Genomic DNA, 21,497 nt, shown 5'->3' with positions numbered 1-21,497 from the left:
GTGATGAGTTTTCAATTGAAGTTCCTGTTTCAAAGCTTACAGATGGATGGCTAATTTGTATGTCATTGACACATTTGGCACTTTTTTGGAGTATTTTCATTAGTTTTGTTTTTCCTGTAAATGGTTCAATAAATACCATACCGTGACATTCATACCGAGGTATTACCGTACCGTGAAATTCTGATACCGTCACATCCCTAATATATATATATATATATATATATATATATATATATATATATATATATATATATATATATATATATATATATAATTATATATTTATATATATAAATATAAAACATGTTTATTTTGGTATGATTATTATTTTTTTTTTTTTTGTCATGGTAAGAAATAAGTTATTGCAACATTAAAGTTACTCAACAACAATGTCGCATTTCACATATTTTTCCAGTATTGTGCACCCTTACAAATGGCACTAGAAACCAAAAAAAATACAATTCAAAGATGTGCGTGTCTGCTTTTGCCTAAAAAAAAATAAGGTGGATCAAAACACCAAGATACAAACCATATGCTTACATACCGTATTTGCACATTCATACCACATTTCCCACAGGTCTTGTTTTTTATTAACAATGCTCACATGAGCTCGGTTTGGCCGTGAGGAAAGCTCAATCTTTCTCTGTCTGTCTCTGTTTAAGCCTTATAAATCAACTGGATCTTTTGCTCAAAGGTCAGATCTCAGAGAGAACCCGCAGAAGAGCATCGCCAAAGCACATGTACACATTAAAGCACAGCACGATCTGGACAGGTCCACACTGTAATCATTTTTCATTATTAGGGATTTAAAGGTTTTTCTCCAGCATGTTCAGTTCCCAACATTAAGTTCTTTGTTGGCATCAGTGGTTCCATGAAGATCGTCTAAAGTTTGTGTAATATAAAAATTTACATTGTATATTTAGTTAGCGCACATTGTTATTCTGCAGGTGAACAATTAATCCAAGCAATAAATCCGCTGAAAAAAAAATCTTTTTTTGTAATCTTCAATCAATTTCTGAGCTTCTGCATTTGGAGTTGGAGTCTGTTGATGTGAGTTTGACAGTTTTAGCCACAATATTTTTAACCACAGCTTTCCTTCCATTAAGCCTGATTTACCCTTTCGCCTGGTGCCACATTGCACACCTCCGCTGACTGTGCACGCACCTCACGAAATGGACGAGGCTTTTATAATTGTTCCAAATTGTGATATTCTTTAAAACAACAGTCATAAGAGGGGGTGGGGTGTTCAAAAGTAACCCACCGTAAATGGATAAACATAGAAGTAGGAAGTTTCTGGAACTACGTCATATGTTTAATATCTTTCAAGATTTTTAAACAAATTATTTGTATTATTTTTACAAATTTATTTTAATGATTTTTTTTTTTATAAATTCAAGATTTTTTTATCAAACTTTGTTGCATCACTTGCTTTTGTTCAAATCTCAGACAGTTCAACCTATTGAAGTTTATTAAAATAATAATAAAAAGTCAGCACCAGTGGTGTAGTGGTTAGTGTGTTGACACATGCACTCTGGTGCTCACGGCAACCCGAGTTCAATTCCACCTCACGGTCCTATGCCGATCCTTTCTCTGCTTCCCATGCTTTCCTGTCAATTTTCCCTGTCAAACCAACTGCCAACTGTCCTATCCAATAAAGATGAAAACCCTGAAAAAATTATAATAATTTTTTTTATGACAACTGAACATGAGTTGCTCTACAAATATATATTTTATTATGGAAAGAATAAACTGTTATCACCAATAAAGGCTAGAAAAACAGGGCATCAGTATTGTAACGGGTGAAATGCATATTGGATCCTTCTAGTACTCAAGTAAAATACTTTATTGATGTAGTCAATATATTTTTTATTTATTTATTTATTTATTTATTTGACATGGACATCACAATTACACTGGACTACCAAATGCATTTGTTTAAGTGTTTTAGCCAACTTGCTAATTTTCAACACCTGTCCACAGGAGGCTTAATATTAACAAAATAGAAATATAATAAAACATACACAACATTACAATTCTTTACATAAAATTACTGCAGGCAAAAGCAAAGGCGACATGATCCAACCAACTAACAGTAGACTATTTGTGCAAACACTGCTGTTTTGTTTTTAACCACTTTTTAAGAGCACTACTAAAAATATTTAGATTACTTTCTGATTTTAAGCTAACCGGTAACTCATTCCACAGTTTGGCTCCCTTTACAGAGAAGACAGATTGACCAAACGAGGTCTTACACTTTGGCACTAGACAGTCACCGTTAGCAGTTGCCCGTGTAACTCTGTGGGAGGTTTGATGCCGATTGATTAGTTTAGAAAACAGGATTGGAACATGATTATTTAAACATTTAAAAACCAATTTAAGATAACTAAATTGAATAAAACTATCAAAATTAAACAGGTTATGTTTACATCAAACATCACAATGATGCCATCGCATAGGCTTTAAGTCCATAATTTTAACTGCTTGTTTATAGATTGAGTCAATAGGCTTCAATGTAGTTAAAGAGGCTTGTGACCAAGATGTAATGCAATACGTTAAGTGAGAGAATATCATTGTGTGCATGTATAATTTTGCAGTGTGATATGTTAAAAACCTTCTAATAAAACGAAAACAGTTTAGACTTGGCTTAACTTATTTAAATTTTTAACATGACTATCAAATTTTAAATTAATGTCTAGAGTTATGCCAAGATACTTAAACTCATTCACTTCTTTAATTACTTTAATTTTTATTAGCACCTCAAATGTATCCCGTACAGGCCTATTTCGTATAGAAAAACACATAGAAACTGTTTTCTTGACATTTAACGTTAAATGAGACAGTTGAAGCCATCTTGAAATGTGTTGTAAAGCCTGGGTCAGTTGCTCACCTGCCCGGCAAGGTGTTTTAGCTGACACATAGATGACCGTGTCATCTGCATATAACTGGCAGTTAACCCCTGGGCAGCATTCTGGAAGATCGTTTATGTACATTGTGAACAACAATGGGCCAAGGACAGACCCTTGAGGTACTCCAATTTTTATAGCGTAGGAACAAAGTCCAAAATGACGAATAAACAAACAAAAGGTTGTAAATATATCCCGCTCAAACAGGGGTCGGGGAACAGGCAGGAACAGAACAGTACAGTCCTGAACAAAGACAGAGAGCACATCAAAAACAACAACAATCTGACACGAGACAAGAGACGCGTTGGCAGGCGTATAAGGATAGCATGGCTCTACATAGCATGTGATGTAACACTGACGTAACAGACACATGTGAAACACCAAAACAAAACCATGTGACCAAACAGACACTCAGAAGTGTGCACACACCTACAACCATGACAAGTATATTATAGACCGGTTGGTTCATATATTCTTTTCCAGTTAATAAAGAAATAATTTGTTACTTCATTTAGTTTTGTAACTATTAAATTAAGTCCTACAATTGGTGGAAACACATATTCTGTGGTATTAAAACCACCTGGGTCTCCACTTTTGCCATGGCCTCTCTTTTTGGTTTTAATGGTGTACTCACACTATGCTATCCGAACCGTGCCCAGGCCCGTTTCCCGGATCGTTTGAGAAGTGTGAGTGCTCTGAATCGGGCTCAGGCATATTTCACTTGGCTGGCACTGGCCCGGTTGGAAGAGGTGTGCCAGAGCGTGGTTCACTTGGGCTCAGGTCTCAGCAGGGTGTTTTCACACCTTTAGTTTGAAAAAAAGTCAGGAAAGTATGTGAGTTCAGCTTTGTTTAGGGTGGGAGCATCGGGGGAGAGAAAGAGGGAAGGTTTTGCATAAAAATGGGGGTTTCAGTTGGGCACGCACTAATTTTCACAGGGGCAAAACAACACACGCAGGGGAGAAAGCGATGACTGTTTACATCAGGGGTCACCAATCTCCGTCCTGGAGGGCCAGTGTCCCTGCAGGGTTTAGCTTCAACTTGCCTCAACGCACCTGCCTGGGTGTTTCAAGTATACCAAGTAAGACCTTGATTAGCTTGTTCGGGTGTGTTTGATTAGGGTTGGAGCAAAAATCTGCAGGACACCGGCCCTCCAGGAACAAGTCTTGTGACCACTGGTTTACATGGACATCAGTCACTGAATTATTTGCCAAATCTTAGTTTATCGACTTTAACTGCAGTTTGGCGCTTTCACTCAGGAACATATCATGCATGCCCCCATGACAAACGAGATATTGGATGCGAGGAAATGCTGGAAGAGTGTAGTTTTAATGGATTGTTTGATACCGCACGCCTTGAAACTCATTATAGGTTAGCAATGTGCATAATTTAGACAACATTAACATTTTTGGGGATTTATTTTGAACCCCCTTGATCTTTAAAATAGTTGTATCTCAGCTAAATATTGTCTTGTCTACAAAGTTCATCAATTGAAATATTTATTCAGCTTTCAGGTGGTGTATAAAAAAAATTGAGTTTTGTGGTCCAGGGTCAAATTTGTTCTGGAAATTGACGTGTTTTCACCCTTAGTTTGGTTTATTTAGGCATGCATGAACACAGCCGTCACGCTAGGTTTGATTGACTCATAAAAATAATAATAAAAAAATAAAAAGTCTGAGATCTCCTGAGTGAAGTGGTCTTGGCTCACTTGAAAAAGAGTTTTTGTGTGGTTCACTTGTGTTGACAGAGTGATCAGACCCAAAGCAGCACTGATCCAGGCTGTTACTCAAAGTATGAAGAGTTATTACATGAACATAAAGCAGCAGCTTTCCTCAAAATAAATCATGGGTTAAAGGAATACTCCACTTTTTTGGAAATAGGCTCATTTTACAACTACCCTAGAGTTAAATAGTTGTGTTTTACCATTTTAAAATCCATTCAGCTGATCTCTGTGTCTGCCCGGATTAATTTTAGCTTGGCTTAGCATAAATTATTGAGTTGGATTAAAGTATTAGTTTCTCATAAAATAAAAAAATAAAAACAAAATAAAGCAACAAAAAAAGAGATAATTTTCTAGCATTTTTTCCTATTAAAACATTGACTCTTCTGTAGACACATTATGTACTAAGACCCATTGAAATTAAAGAGTTTTTATTATTATTATTATTATTATTATATATGTAATATAATTTCACCTGCTGCAGCCATAGTTTCTGAACAATCATGTAACAATAGAAAAACTAGAAATTTCAACAGAAAATTGTGCTTGTGTATTCAGATAAAACAATGTTATTTTAACTGTTAAAAATATAGTTGTACTGTTTTTACTGCATATGCGTCATAAACGTAAAAAGAAATCGTTATTGGATGGATGGATAGATGAAGTCAGAATTATTAGCCCCCAATTTCTATTTAACTGAATGAAGATTTTATTCCAACTCATTTCTTAACATAGTTTTAAAACTCATTTCTAATAACTGATTTATTTGACCTTTTCCCTGATGACAGTACATATTATTATATTAGATATTTTTTAAGATACTAGTATTTAGCTTAATTAGACATTTAAATGCTTAACTAGGTTGGTTGCTTAGACAAGTCATACAGTGGTCTGTAGATAATTGAAAAAAATGCTGATTAAAGGGGTTAATACTTTTGACCTTAATGTTTATTTGTTGTTTTTTTCCCAAAAACATTAAAACTGCTTTTATTCTAGTCAAAATACAACAAATAAGACTTTCTTCAGAAGAAAACAATATATAGGAAATACTGTGAAAAAAAAAATAAAATCCTGCCTCTGTTAAACATCAGTTGGTATTATCCACAATATTTAATGTTATTGCCACATTCCATGTGTAGCAAATAGTATCTTGTCAGAGATATAGAGAGATATAAGAGGAGAGTGAGAGATGACCCAGATATTCCTCCCTCACTGCCACCTCTCCCTCTCTTTAGAGGCCTTGAAAGAGATGGAGGAAAAAAGTTACTTATGTCCCACTTTTCAGTGACCTGCTTTTTTGCCTTTCGAGCACTAGAAGGAGAAGTGCAGTAGTCCACAGAGGCGGAAATGAGGACACATCCCTCCCAATATGACAAACTCCTGTGTCCATTCACATCTCTTGTGCTGTATAATGCAAACAGCATCATTCTTATGTGTCCTTATCATAGTAAAAAAAAAAAACTTGTAAAACCGTTTTAAGCCTAATCAGATTCTATCATCAGACCTGAACCAGCTTCAGTTTGTGTTATTGTAAAATATAGGTGTTCTTTTCAGACATTATTGATTTTTTTATATATTTAATTTTTATATATATTTTAGCTTTTTTTCACATTTAATGTGTTTGCGTGAGCAATCTGAGATGGATCAGGCTACGTGACCTACATGGTAGACCACAAAAGTCTGAGACTTTAAAAAAAGCTCTAATTTTGTTAAGTTTGCTGCCTTTTCCCATGGTAAGTTACTGTATTTTACCATGTAAATCAAAAAGTGAATGTCTTTATAAGAATTTTTTTAAGAAGCTGTTGCTTGCAGTGATGTCTTGATATTTGAATAGTAACTACTATTAATGTGGTTTAAAACAGCAACTACCTCTTCCTATTAAAGTTTAGCAAATCAATTACACAAGAAGCAAATAAAAATTTAAATCTGTTGGTCATTGCCAAAGGTATTCTATACCGAAATCCTGAGGGAGGGATATGAAATGAATCAAAAAGAGGTTGGGATATATCAGATGTAATCTGATGAGTTTTCTTTAACACCTGGATTTCATACAGTTACAATAACCGTGGCACATATTCACATTTTAAATGCTTGTATTTTACTGCATTACTATATTTTACTTTAAAAAATGTATGAATAAAGGCTCAGTTAGTAATCATTCTATTACAAACATTTTTTTATGGTTAAAGGCAATATATTACACTGTTAAAAAAGATGACTCAACTCAAAATTGTAAGGCAACTTGCTGCAGGGCTTTTTTGAGTTGACTCAACTTTACCCGACTACTACATTTGACTCGATTTGAGTAAACTCCGCAATGGCCCAAAGCTGTTTGCCCCACATTTTTTACAGGGTAGTGTGATAATTGTATTTATTGTTTGTGTTTGTTTGCATCTACGTTTGACATTTTTCATTTATCCTGTTAGCCAGCACTCACTTTTTTTATACCTGGAGATTTACACATACCTAAATTTAAATAGTTGCTTGAAAAAAATCTTGAAAGTTTTATGCTAAAAAGTTATACACTACAATTCTTATGACTGATTTTAAGTAATGAGAAAGAAAAATTGTACAATGTTCAATATTTGTTTTTCCATGAACAAACACATGAAATCAGTCATATAATAATCTAGAAAAGATATGCCTTTAAAAGTAATTGTCTCATGATTCTTCAAATTCTTCAAATTTGATGAAGATAGCATGCAAAATGAGATTCTTTGAGATTTTCTGAGGCTATATCAGTGTCTTTCTTTCCTACACTGTCAGAGGCACTTTCTCTTAAATGACCTTCCCAAATTAAAACAGTAACAGTTGCTGAACAAAATTGGGCTACATTCACAGTTCATGTATCTTTGGAACGAAGACATATTGGGCTGTATATTTCACACTTGCACTATATACTGTATGCTTTAGGCTAATATTGATTTAAAAAACACCTGTAATTGTCAAGCAAATCAATCTATAAACAAGCTCGCTGTAACCTTAAAGTTACACCAACATTTTCACAATGATCATTTTACATCATAATTTTCATAATTTTCACATTCCACAACTGACTTCATTATAAAATATATATTAATCTTTTTTATATCTTTACAGCATATGATGGTCATGCAGGACATGCTGAAGGACTTCCTGTTGGGGGAACACCTGCTTCTCGTGGGGAACCAGGTAATTGAGGATTCCCATGCTCGGGGCAACAGTCTGTAGAGGCATCTGTCTGTCCAATAACATACTGAGAACTGAACAGACATAAAGTACAGCACAGTAGCCCCGAGCGGTGGTGTTCTGCCATCAAGCACAGCTGTCCACCAGCTACAGGCAAAACTAGAGCTCAATGTGCCCGATGGCAGCCACAAACTCACACGCTCACTACTACAGTATACACCTGTGGGGTTTGGAAACAGAGAGGGACTTTGACTGCCGTCACTTCAGTTCCAAAACATATGGATCGAAAAAAGCCATTAGTTGGCTTAACTTAAAAACAACAATAATAAGTAAACCTGTTTCTTTGAAATCTTTCAGTAAACACTTTTTGCTGCTTGTTCAAACTGCTTATTTAAATTAAGCTAAATCAACCCAATTCTTGAGTTTGCTTTGGGACAACATAGTTGTTGTTCAATCCACTTAAATTTGTAAAAGCAATTAAGTTAATATGATCTATTTGTGTTGAAACAACATGAAGGAATTGTGTGGGACCCAGTTTTTTTTTTTAGTGTGTGAACTACGTGCTTAATTATAAATATTAAGTAATAAGTTTAAGAGCCATGACCCCTCCCCCCTGTCTCAGCAGGGTGTCCACACCTCTAGTCAGGAAAGTGGGTAAGTTCAGCTGTGTTTAGGGGGGAGTGTCGGGGGAGGGAAAGAGGGAAGGATTTGCATAAAAATGGGAATTGCAGTTTAAGGCAAAGCAACACACAGATGCTGGGGAGAAAAACAGTGACTGTTTACATCAGTAATCAATTTTTATGCCAAATTCTTAATTTGTCGACTCTAACTGCAGTTTGGCACTTTCACTTTCATTCAGGAACATTTCATGCATGCCCCCATGACAAATAAGATATTGGATGCGTGTAATTGCTGGAAATGTGTTGTTGTTTTAATGGAGTATTTGATACCACACACTTTATGGGAGAAAAAAAAACTCTGCTTTTGTCGCTAACTTGGATGCACTCGGTAAGTAGGTAGCGTCAGAAAGCCATGTGCGCATACACTATCTTGTCACAAATTGTGGCAAATTCTACACAATGGTAACAGTTTGATTGAGGTGTTTACCTTGTTCGCTGAGCAGCATTTATAGCTGATCTTACAGCCCATAATATTGTATTGATATTACGTACTATAAACTTAGTAACTAAATCATTTTGACTAAGGTTTGTTTTTAAAAAGTAAAAGAGTACTGTTAACGATACTAACTAACATTGCCATCTCAATAAACAAACAACTGATCATACACTTACTAAATCTGTAGAGACAGGACAATCAACATGAACTGGAACTGTGTCATTTTTTAAAAGTAGACGAGTGGCAAATCCGGATTTCACCATTCCTAGATGCGAAAAGCTCTCGGGTAAAAAATGTTCCTTACAAACATATTTCTATCACGTGTTAGCAGACCACTGTATTCCACACGGGAGTCCAGCTGTGCTCTTATAGTGGGGAAATGAAAACAACCTTTGTTGCAGCACATTTATAAAATCAACACTGACGACCCATGTCTCCAAACAATTCTTCTTCCATTTGTTTTAATTACGGTTGGCAACACAAGGTTGTGTGTTCCGGCCAGCTATGTGTCCTATTTAGACTTTACCAGAGAAGAATGCTTGATTCCACAGGATTTTTAATTAGGCACTATAAATTCTACCTGTTATAACTTCAGTTAACCAACAGGATCACTCAGTAAGTCTAAAGTGATACCGCTCTGGATATGCACATCAGTATAGCATAATTTCTGTGACACTGTACAACAATAATTACTATTTTTAAGTTACTTTAAGGGTAGGGGTAGGCATTAATAAAATACAATTTATTGGGTAATTGAATTAGTAATATTAATAATACTCTGTAATATTAGTTTTTACATTACTTTTAGGGTAGATGTTAATAAAATATAATTATTGGTAAATTTAATAAGTAATATAAATATTTTTCATTGACAACTGTATTCCTTCTAACAACAACCCGGTTCTTAACCGGCTTTCATTGAAAAATTAATGACTTACAGCTACTTCGGATTTCGGTGTGAACACATGGTTATGTTAATTAGGCAAGTCATTGGACAACAATGGTTTGTTATGTTGCTAATCAAAATGAAACCTTAAAGGGGCTAATAATATTGACCTTAGCACTTTTATTATTTATTATAGGAAATTGTGAAAAATGTTAATGACTTGAGAGATATTCCAAAAAATATACAACTGTCTTAAACTGAGTTTTTCTGTAAAGTTTTTAAAAAATCCTCTCACTTTGACTTTTGTATATCCAAGGTTTTAATTGTTTAATTATAGCCAAGTTGTAAATGCAATTCCCTAGTTGGGGACTGGTTTGTTTGCGTAAAAGTTTGATTCTGTACGGAGATATTGTATTCTATTCTGAAATTTAAATAAGTAAAACTGTTAATCACTAAAAAGTAAAAATATCAACGTCACTGCTGGTCACATCAGCTATAGACCACTCAATGTGATCATGTCATTGGCCCATGAACATTTCCTGCTTCTTATCGAACTATTTCATATTAACAAGAGACATTTCAATCATAATGTCCTCCGACACTCCCCCCTAAACAGAGCTGGGCACGCCCACTTTTCTGACTTTTTCCAAAGTAGAGGTGTGAAAACACCCTGCTGAAACGAGGGGGTTTCATGGCCCTTTAATATTAAAACAGCCATCAAAACACTATTTATCAATATGTGGCACTCTTTTTGGATTTCTGGAAGCTATAGAAATGAAAAATGTAAAACAGGAAATACATTGGGACCATTGTTTTTGTTTGCAACCCGTCAAAATGGTCTATATGACATTATACAAATAAGCTGATTTGTTGCTTAAGACATTTCTTCTTATTATTATTATTAATGCTGAATACGCTTAATCAAAACACAAACCTTTCAAATATTATAATTAACATTATTATCAATATTTTTTTCACAAATAATTAAATAGTCAGGTTTATTAATATAGAAAAATAATCTATCAAATGCTCTGTTCACACTAGTTGTTGAACCTGCAAAAAAATTGTGGTAATTACCCGTAAATAGACGCTTGAATATTTTGAGTTTACTCACTTCATTCCTGCGTCAAATCCACTTCATTTGCTTGTCAAATTCACTTCACAATAGACCGGAATTGCATCATGGGCAGGGCTTCTCTAGCTTCTCTAACGGTGACTCTAGCTTAGTTGCTATATGGCTAACATTGACTTTATTGAGAGAATAGCTGTATTTGTGTGCTTTAGGAAGGCTGATAAACTGCGTCGATTCATTTGAAGCCGTGTCTTGAGTCCACTAGATCCATTTAGAGGTGCACCCAACTCCAAGTTCATAAACTCCTCAAGAAACTATACTTGGATTATGGAAGCTTTCAGCGGTGCTTCCGACTGAGCTGAGCCCAGTTTGATCAGCTGTTGTTCGGGGAGAATTTTTATCCCTAGAGACACCAACAACAGGCACTATGTCTTAATCACACCCTTTCAAGATAACGCTCATGAAAAGTTATTGTGGCAAAAATGTCAGCTGAAGTTCAGATTTTCCAACTTGAGCTAAGCATGTCAATAGCCCAAAACTGCTCCTCGTGCCGCTTCATTCGTGTGAATCGCGTCATTCACGCGAATTACATCATTTGTGTGTCTCACGCCGCAAGACGTCTATTAACATCTTTGCATTGACTAAACATGTAAATCACTTGCGCTTGATGCTGCTTTCGCGTCTGGTGTGAACACAGCAAAAGAGATTTTGAAGGGAAAGAAGTGGAATGTTATGTATGGCCAACTCAATCCCCTGTATCCAATTGATCAAGCAATTCACTTGCTGAATACAAAACTGAAGGGAAAATGGCCCAAGAACAAGTAGGTACTAAAGATAGTTACAGTAGAGGCCTGGCAGAGCATCACCATGGATAAATAGACTGCAAAGAATTTGCAACCAAATATTAAAAGGTAAAAGTTTGATTTATGATTATTATTCTGTCCCAATACTTTTGGTCCCTTAACAAGTGGGAGGCACACATGGAAACTGTTGTAATTCCTACAGCATTCACCTGATTTTGATTTAAAAACGCTTAAATTAAAGCTGACAGTCTGCAGGTCAACCACAGATTGTTTGTTTCATTTCAAAAGAAAGTCAGAAATGTTAGAATTGTGTCGATCTCCCAATATTAATGGACCTGACTGAAATTCAATGATGGGCTAAAAATAAAAAAATAAAAAACAGAATCTGCATTTGTTTATTTTTTTGTGGATTTGTGTGGGTGCTGATTTTATGTGGGCCTACATATGACTAATATGGGCTATTTTTATTGTGTTCTTAACATAACATAACAAAACAGTAACCTCTTACTCATCATCCTGATGTTCAGCCTTGCATCTCTTTTGATGCTTGACACAGTTTTTTTTTAAAAATACCATTCAGAAAGATGTGGGCATGAGTATATGATGGCCTGATATTTTCATTTATAGTTGATTTTATTCTTTTAATCTTTTCACAGGGTGTTGGGAAAAACAAGATTGTTGATCGATTCCTGCATCTCATGAACAGGCCGAGAGAGTATCTTCAGCTCCACAGGTAAACCCTTGAGATCTCCTCAAATAAGCCTCCCCAGAGAGAAACACCTATTATCAGAAACTATTCTTTTGTAGACTCAATTAGAAACTGGTTACGAGGCCACACCGGGAATGACCCATATCCACTGACATCACATCCAGCTTTTTTTTTCTCATGCCAGAATAACTAATGTTATTCGGTATGAATAAAGCTGAAGAAAAGAAGGGACACGTTAATGTATCAGTAAGATACACGAACACGGGTGCATCATAGGAGTGTTTTCCACTTGAAGGAGAAACTTCGGGTTGTAGACTCACCAGAGTGCCTGGAAATAAAAAAAGATTTTCGCTCTGAGACTGAAGTGAGCTATTTTAATCCTGTAAAAAATTAGGACACCTGTAGACAGGGCAGAGGGTACTTTTAAGTTGTACTTTTGCCTTTGAAGAGCTACAATTAAAGGACAGTTCATTTAAAAAAAAAAAAGGAAAAGAAAAATCTGTCATCATTTATAGATCCTTCAGGTGTTCCGAAGCTGTTTGAATGTTTTTAGTTCTGTTCTACACAAAGGATGATATACTGATGAATGTTGGAGAAAAAACTGCAGCTTTAAAAAAAAATACTAAATAAAAAACATTCTTCAGAATCTTTTGTGTTCTACAGGGGAAATAAATTCATCACCATTTAAAACCGCTTGAGTGTGAGGAAATACTCCCTTTTTTTGATTAACCGTTTTTTTAAAGGAGCATTTTTGCCTTAATTTACTCATTTAAATTTTGTTCTGACACTCTTATTAGTTTCTATCATAACAAACGTAATTGCTGGATAAACTTAATGTCAGAGAGCAAAGCGTGATCCTAAAACTGGAGGTATTCCTCAGTTCCCCGTCCAGGCCTTTATAATTCTTCCTGCTTGTAAAATAAATTTGATAACCAGTATGTAAATTAGCATCCTGCAGATTACATTTTAAAAAATAGTGCAATTTATGTGATGTGATTCTACAAATGGGATGGCTTATGTTCATTACTGCTGTAATAATAATTGAAATAGGAAGTGAAGATGTGACATAAGCCACAGTTTTTAAAATATCTTTCAGTGTTTTAAGTATATTCACAACTTATTACAAGGATCTTAAACTGTATTGTTCAAAGTGTTTTATTCCAAAATGCATATTTTCTGGTTCAGCAAGGGTGAATGAAATTAATGAAATGTTATAGTAAACATATTTATGTACAGTCAAGCCTGAAGTTATTCATACCTCTGGCAAATTCTGACTTAAAGTAACTGTTATTAAACCAGCAAGTTTTGTTGTTTTACAAGAAATGGTACAGGCTTCTCCCAAAATATAATAAAATAAGGGGAATAACTATTAATTACATCGATGAATTTGCTCTTCAGTGTTTGGGCTCTTAGTAATGATTTTAAACCACACTGAACTGAGCTAAACTGAACTGAACTTAAACACTTAAAAACTGAACTACTTTGTTCTAATTACTATGACCATTTATGTGAAGCTGCTTTGACACAATCTACATTGTAAAAGCGCTATACAAATAAAGTTGAATTGAATTGAACATATCAGCCTTTATTTACATTTGAACAAAAACTCAGAATTTGCAAGAGGGGTGAATAACTTCATGCTTGACTGTGTATACTTCCACAAAAATAAGCAGCCCTGTCTTCATTATTACTACTAATATTAAGTATTTATTGTTTAGCAAAATCTAAATCAGCATATTTGAAAGTCACATTGAATACTCGTGTATAAAATACAGTTTTACCATCACATTTAATGCAATTTACTTTTTTTTTTAAAGACCTCTTTCAATTTTGAACTGTACTGTTTAAATTCTTAAATAAAATTATTTCATTAATTATTCACCCTCATGTTTTTTTAATGTCCTGAGACCTTCGTTTATCTTCGAATTACAAGTTAAGATGTTTTAGATGAAATCCAAGAGCACGCTTTTGATCCCAATGATCCACAGACTGTCAAAGTCCAAAACATTCCAAGTTACTTCAGTGGTTCAACTGGTATTCAGTTCATCTTTATTTCTATACCACTTTTACAATGTAGATTGTGTCAAAGCTGCTAAACATAGACGTTCTAGCTCTAGAAGTTTCAGAGTTGAAGTTCAGTTTAGTTCAGTTCAGTGTGGTTTAAATTTCACTGCTGAAAGTCCAAACACTGAAGAGCAAATCCATCAGGGCCTACTCACACTATGCTATCTGTACTGTGCCCTGGCCCGTTTTCTGGATCGTATGAGAAGTGTGAGTGCTCTGAATTGGGCGCGGTTCACGTAAGCTTTGGCGCCAAAGCCCGAAACTGAAAGCGAGACGTGACTTTAAAGGGGCTGTTTCATATGGATTTATTAATCATTCTTACTGTTCAGTAAACGCAAACTGCCGTTGTTTATTAAAGATGCAAACTCCTCACTGCACGACAGCTGCGCGGCTTCAGCAGACCTCCTCATTCCTGCAGCAGGAGGACTTTATGACTGTTTAGGAGCGCCAAAAGTGGTGGATCTGTTCGGCAAAATATCTGACTGTGTGTCCCCGCATCCCTAAGGACTGTTTGGCGAAATATTTGACGGCATATCAAACGACTGAAACGATATAACTAGAGAAATCTCCACTGTGCTGCTGAGTGAGAGAGCGCTTCTCACTGAACAGCCCAGCAGCGATGACGTAAGCGTGCCGAAGCCCGTTTGTGGTGTGAGCGCGGGCCGTCGGGGGAGATGGGAGGGGGGACAAGCGTGCTTTGGCCTGGTTCTAGGCAACTGTACCTAGTGTAAGTACAGCCTCAATGTGCAGCTCCACAAGTCCCAACCAAGCAAGCCAGTTGCAACAAGTGAACAAGAGAACAGGCTCAGTTGGGGATGACTGTTTGTCCTCTGGGCAAACTTGTTGTGCAGAGCTGCAGTCTAGGCGCCGGAGGCTGGAGAACGCAGGATGTCCATCGTGGAGAAGCTGCAGGTTTGAGTAGGTCACTGGCGGGTGTACAGGCTGGCCCACGGGATCAGTGCAAACACTCGTCTGTCACTGGGGTCTTTCAGGACTCAGTCTCATGCTCTCCATGACTGCCACAACATCTGCTCAGGACACGGCCTGATCTTGGATTATGGAGACTTAGGGATAATGAGCAACAGACTAACATAGGCGCAGATGCCGCTCAAATCCTTATGTATTTTTTGTGTGACTGAATCTGTAAAAAAAAAAAAAAACTTTTTCGCCAAAAAAACAACAACTTTCTTCTGCATCAGTTCATGGTCTTTGTTTTCCATAGGGTGTACAACATATTGCTATTAGAATCAGCAGCGCAACATGCAAGTCTTGTATCACCTTTAGTGAATGCATAATCTGATGCAAAGAACATAAGTTGATCTTTTTTGGTAAACAAAAGTGATCTTGGAGCTTCGTTTTTTAGAGATTACAGTTGTATACAGACAATGTTTTGACAATGTTTTTGGTTCATTTTCTGGACTTTGAGTATCTCTTGACTATTGTTGTCTAATGAGGATTGGAGAGCTCTTGGATTTCATCTAAACATCTTAGCTTGTGCTCCGAAGATGAATGTGATTCTCAGTGGTTTCGAACGAAACGAGAGTAATTAATTTTTTAGTTGAACTATTCTGCCAATTTTGTTTGTGAGGATAGACTGATTTGTTGTCGTAATCTGATCCTAATCTAGGCAAGGATCAATAATTTGGAATTTTGTTAAAAGATGTCACCCTTCTATAAGGTTAAGAGGTTGATGTTATCTTTAAAAGTTTTTTCTTGAAAGTTAAACCAAAGTCAAACTCCAATGCATTATGGCCTGGTTAGCGATTATGGAGCTCTTAAATTAGACTAAAGTAATCACTTCAGGGATTCTCCGTTCCTCTAAATCCATAGAGATATGGGTCACATTTTCAAACCTGCACAGGAACTTGAGAGCGTTCTGTCCATCACACTGAATTTAGGTCAGTTTACTTATGAATATGAATCCACAAAATCATCTCTCTCTCTCTGGAGATGTTAACTGTGAACAAAGTCACCATTCACATGCATGTTTAACGACAAACACAGTGATAAAACCCTTTTCTTGTCCTTCAACAGAGACACTACAGTCCAGACCTTAACCCTGCAGCCCTCAGTGAGAGATGGAATCATCATCTACGAAGACTCTCCATTGGTCAGTATTCACCTCTGACATCACAGCTCTAGTGATCTGCCTACACACACATTGATTTGCAATTTGTCAAATACTCTATATTCTAAAAATGGGGGTTTTCAAATTTTTGGGGGCTGAAAGTTCTCTAAAATCATTTTCATGTATGCGTATACTCTGTATTAGATGTGATTTTCATTATCATAGGACTTTGATACACAGTACTGTATTTTTCCAAGCACTATACCAGCTTTGTTTGCCTAAATCTTTTGCATGATATATAATCTATCAGTCTCTATTAAAAACAAACTAAAAATATTGGACATACATACAAAAAACAACACATTTCCTATTCAAGCAAAAGGCTGTGTTAAATGTGACTGTTTTGTTCTAATTGTCATGCCATTTTCTGAAGTAATTTGCTGTGTGTCAGGCTTCTTTAAGCACTTTTCAGAGCTTTTCTTTAGGTTTAGTCTCATATCTATCTTTTTCGGTCAAGTGGATCTCAAACAGCCTCTATAATATTCAGTTCTGGACATTGTGGAGGCCATTATGACTGTCTGTGTTTCATCAGTTTCTCCAAATAGGATTTTACTGCAATTAATGGATTATTGTCATGCTGAAAGTGAAAACTCCTGTCACCACTATAACCACTGAAGTCCATTTTCAGATGGAAAGGCATAATGAATTTAAACCTATTGTTACGTTTTTATGTTGTTCTATTAGATAAGACGTAAAATTTCAGAACAGCTGATCTGCATTAGGTCAATCAACTTTGAGTAGACCAACTCAGAGTCAAGCGCGCACACCACAACTATAAAAAGGCATTATCAATGGAGCACAGATATTACGAGTGACAATGGCAACATCTGAAAGAGATCAGCATTCCTTTCTCCAGCTGAACTTAATGTGCTCATGCAAAGTTATAGTAAATATGACCATATATTTTAAAAAGCAACACCACTGCATCAGTGAAACAGAAACAGCGTGAAAACATGGCTGCTCAAGTTAGTGCGTAATTTTACATTAAAAGTTCTTAAAGTATAGTAAATTAGTAATGTAATGTGTGATGTTTATTAATTTTTTTACTTGGAAAAAGTTGGCCGTAACTTTGAAGTTGTCTCAGATATAATTATATTAAATTACATAAAATAGGCTTCTGCAGTCTCTACAACAAATTTGACAAAGCAAGAATGCATATAGGCTAACTTTAACTTAACGTTCAGTGGAAGTGTTTAATTTAAGGTTCCCACTTTTACACACGTTGATCAGTTTTAATAGATTTTAAAGTGTGCTTGTGTGTCACCTTTTTATTGATCAAGAGGTAGAGGTTGATATTACATTTAGAATATAAGCAGAACTAAAAAAAATTGTTTAGAACAAATAATATTCCCATTAATCTAGTTACAGGGGTCGAAGGTCAGTGAATGTAAGATAATTATTCATTAGAAAAGGACAAGTAATTCTCATACGTGACTTGGTTATTTGTGTGACTGAAATGTAAGTAATGGCTTTTCCATCCAAAAATATTGAGTTTAAACTGGAATAACGCATAAAAGATATGTGGATAAAGCAGCGTTTCCATCCAATGAATTAAAGATAGTAAAATCATCTCTTCCTGATTACCTGGCGCCAAATATCAAGAGTAAAAACAGAATTTATTGCAGTAGCAAGAAGAAGAAGAAGCTGTGTCTATCTTTTTTTTTTTTTTAAAGTTAAATAAAACTTAAAAAGGCCTAAAACTTTTGCACAGTACTGTATAATGATACAATAATTAGCTTTTATTAGGGACCGAGCACCTACGGTGTGTAGGCCCTATTGAAATTGCTCACTTTCTTCTTCTTCTCAAAATGAATTGCATATTTGAGGGATCTTAACATGATCAAACTCACGAAACTTTGCACACGCACCAGAAGTGTTAATTTAAGTTTGTTATAGGTTTCGCAAGTTGGTGTGGCAAAACGACTCTACAGCGCCACCTATGCACATTTGACAGAGTGGCCCCCTACGTTTCACACACATGTGCGAAAATTGACACGCACATCAAACATGCTGAAACCTACAAAAAAGTCTCTTGGAGTGAAATCTCTAACACAACAAGTCAGATATTTTTAACTTCCTCTGTTGAAAAAGTGCGGTTTTTGGCATTTCCAGGTGTTGTACTTTAACAAACTCCTCCAAGGGTTTTGTCAGATCAACACCAAAATTGGGTATTGTCATCTAAAGCCTGGTATATACTTCTGTGTCAAGTGACCGGCGTAACCCACGGCGCATGCAACGCGCGTAGCTGTGCATTCATACTTCTGCGCGCTGTCTCTGTTGGTCTGCATTAACACTTCCGAAACGCTAGTTGGCAGTGAGGTGTTAATGTTCCTCTGTGCTAAGTTTCTTTCCTGCTGTTTTGTTTTTTCTGAACGCTGCCTGAATGTAAAAGTAGCTCAAACTCCCTCATTTTGAGGCTGGAACTGGCAGACATGCAACAAATTGAAATATGAGGTAAACACAAAACAAAACTTTCCATCCGGAGCTCTTTCACGGGATTACACATGTAAACAATCGCTCCATCAGGCTAGCGCGGCTCTCGGTCCCATCCTGAATCATCAGTGCTACAAAGTCGACCAATCACAGAGCTTACGCTAAGCGTCGCTGCGACGTGTAGTTACATTTTACATTTTACAGCCACGGCGTAGGGCTATGCGTCAATGCGTAGGCTGCGCCGTAGCATTCGCGTGTGCTTGATGCAGAAGCATAAATCAGCCTTAAGAAGATCTATAGTTTTTGTCCAAGGGCGTGTCCGTGGTGGCCTCACAAACATTGATGTTTCACCACAAAACAGGAAGTTGTTATAACTCAGGGATGCATTGTCTGATCTGCCTCAAAATCCACACGTTTGATGAGTGCTGACCTGAACACGTTTACATGCCAATATCAAGTTACCACCTATTGGCAACATGAATTGACATGTTTCAGTGTAACAAACTCCTCCTTAAAATGTCATCAAATCAGCACCAAATTTGGGTGGTGTTATCCGAAAGCTCTTGAAAAGATTTTCGCAAACATCTAGAATTTACGTTGAAAGGTGTGTGTGTTTTCGGCCTGACAAACCTCACTGTTTCGCCTTGAAAAAGCAAGCTGTTACAACTCAGGCTTACTAGGTCCAGTCTACCCCACATTCCACATCTTTAATTATAGTACTATACTGAAGACATCTACTATGTCATTCTGAGGCCACCGGGGGGTAGTGAACCTCTCAGTGTGAGGTCCCTTTCATTGCTGCTTGCAGCTTTAATATTACTGTTGTAATTATTAAAAGTCAATTAGTGAAATATGTTACTATATTTACCTAAAAAAATCCTCATTTCTAATCAAGTTCACAATTTCGGGTTTTTCCTTTCATTTCCCCTAAAATGGAATGACATGCAGTACAACAAATCCATAACCAACACTAAACCATATCCATTATTGATGTAAAATAAAGGAAAATGCTTAAATGTGATAGACTCAATCCTAATTATATTTTTTTTTTACTCCTTCCCCTTAGCCCTTGAAACAGAGTGTGAAGGGGAGGGCTTCAAAATTTACCCCTAAGAAATGGTACAGCACTACAACACCTGCACTAGTCATCATATGTCATTGTGATCTCTTGCTTCATATGAGATTGAGTATGGCGACTGCTGTAGTTATTCTAGTTGTGTTATTTTTTGGTATTTATCTTCATGAAATCACAAGGCAACAATATCATGTTATCATAATGATATAGTGTGGCAATAAGCTTGTAACTGTACTGTGCATTGTGGCCATATTCATCAACACAAAAACAACATTAAGATGTAAAAAAAGGTCATTTTCAGGAACTAGACTTTTCTGACAATTATTTGAGTGTCAGAATGTTGTGGAACTGCTATACAGATGTTATTATTAGGGATTATAGACAGCGAAATTTTGCGTTTCTTATTTGAGCTTTTTGTTAAAGCATGACTGGAGAAAATGAACATGGTTATGAAAGTTTATGATAATGACAAAAAATAGAAATTTTTGCATCTCCTTCCGTGTGCAGCCATCCTGCCGTTGTAGATTGTGTATTCTAGGAAATTTTCTTACCCTTTGGTTTCGAGTGTGGTCCTGAAAAATCTCAGTTTCAAGGGGTATCCAGCCCATCCTCTTAGGCCTACGCCTTCAAGCTAAAGAAATTTGGGACACCCCTATCCCTTCACGTGAACGTGCAAAACGAGTAGTTGGGGTAAGGGAAAGGGCTAAGGTGTAGAATTGGGAATGGGCCTTGATTGTTGCTAATTCTTGTTTACGGTATTGTTGAACATTTTAAACAATGACAGTTGACAATAACAACTGTTAAAAACTATTAGTGACTACTTAAATAGTTAATTCATTAGTAATTAAGTTATGGTAACTAATAACTTTACCTTTTCAGAATGCATTGTAATGCAATGTGCACCTTTTGGAAAGCTGCTTTGAAACAATAATTATTGTAAAAAGTGCTATACTGAATTAAATTGAATTGTATTGAATTAAACAGAGTTGACATTTTCCACCATTTTGTGCTTTAGCTCAAGATGCTAACCTCAAATATCACATTGCATATCTAAAACAATATTGCTAACATTTCCATAATAATATTGTTACTAAAAAGTGCATGAGAAATTCACTAAAATATCACAGTAACAGAGTTGACAATTAACCTACGATTGGTTAATCTTAAACATTTGAATACAAATGAATGAGAGTACAATAAATAACATCCCCCAATGCCTTCTGCTGTTTCCAGCCAGAGGAGGTGACGTTGCTTGCATCGCTATCAGTGCTTGAAATATTGTTTTGCCTTTTTATAAACGAAGTCACCGAGTTGACAAGAACCGTATTGCTATTTGTGTCCAAACCTACAGTGAGCTCTATCAGGGTTTGTGTATGTGTGTATGTACAATTCTCCACCTCTCAGTGTGTTTCTGGGCGTCTTG

General features: G+C 36.1%; 1 protein-coding gene across 4 annotated transcripts in view; it reads left to right on the top strand.

Moving 5' to 3' along the window:
• vwa8 (von Willebrand factor A domain containing 8) overlaps positions 1-21,497 on the top strand; it is a 255,926-nt gene that overhangs the window by 67,848 nt on the left and 166,581 nt on the right. For all 4 annotated transcript variants that reach the window (XR_015498904.1, XM_087266709.1, NM_001128338.2 and 1 more), the window contains 3 exon segments: positions 7,720-7,791; positions 12,322-12,398; positions 16,473-16,548. Coding sequence is in view for 3 of the 4 variants with exons in the window: in XM_087266709.1 (XP_087122835.1) it covers positions 7,720-7,791; positions 12,322-12,398; positions 16,473-16,548 (225 nt within the window). In the remaining variant the exon portion in view is untranslated.

Source organism: Danio rerio, chromosome 9 (genome assembly GCF_052040795.2).
Source record: "Danio rerio strain M-AB ecotype USA chromosome 9, GRCz13ab, whole genome shotgun sequence".
NCBI classification, from domain to species: Eukaryota; Metazoa; Chordata; class Actinopteri; order Cypriniformes; family Danionidae; genus Danio; species Danio rerio.
This window is presented reverse-complemented; position numbering and strand designations above follow the sequence as displayed.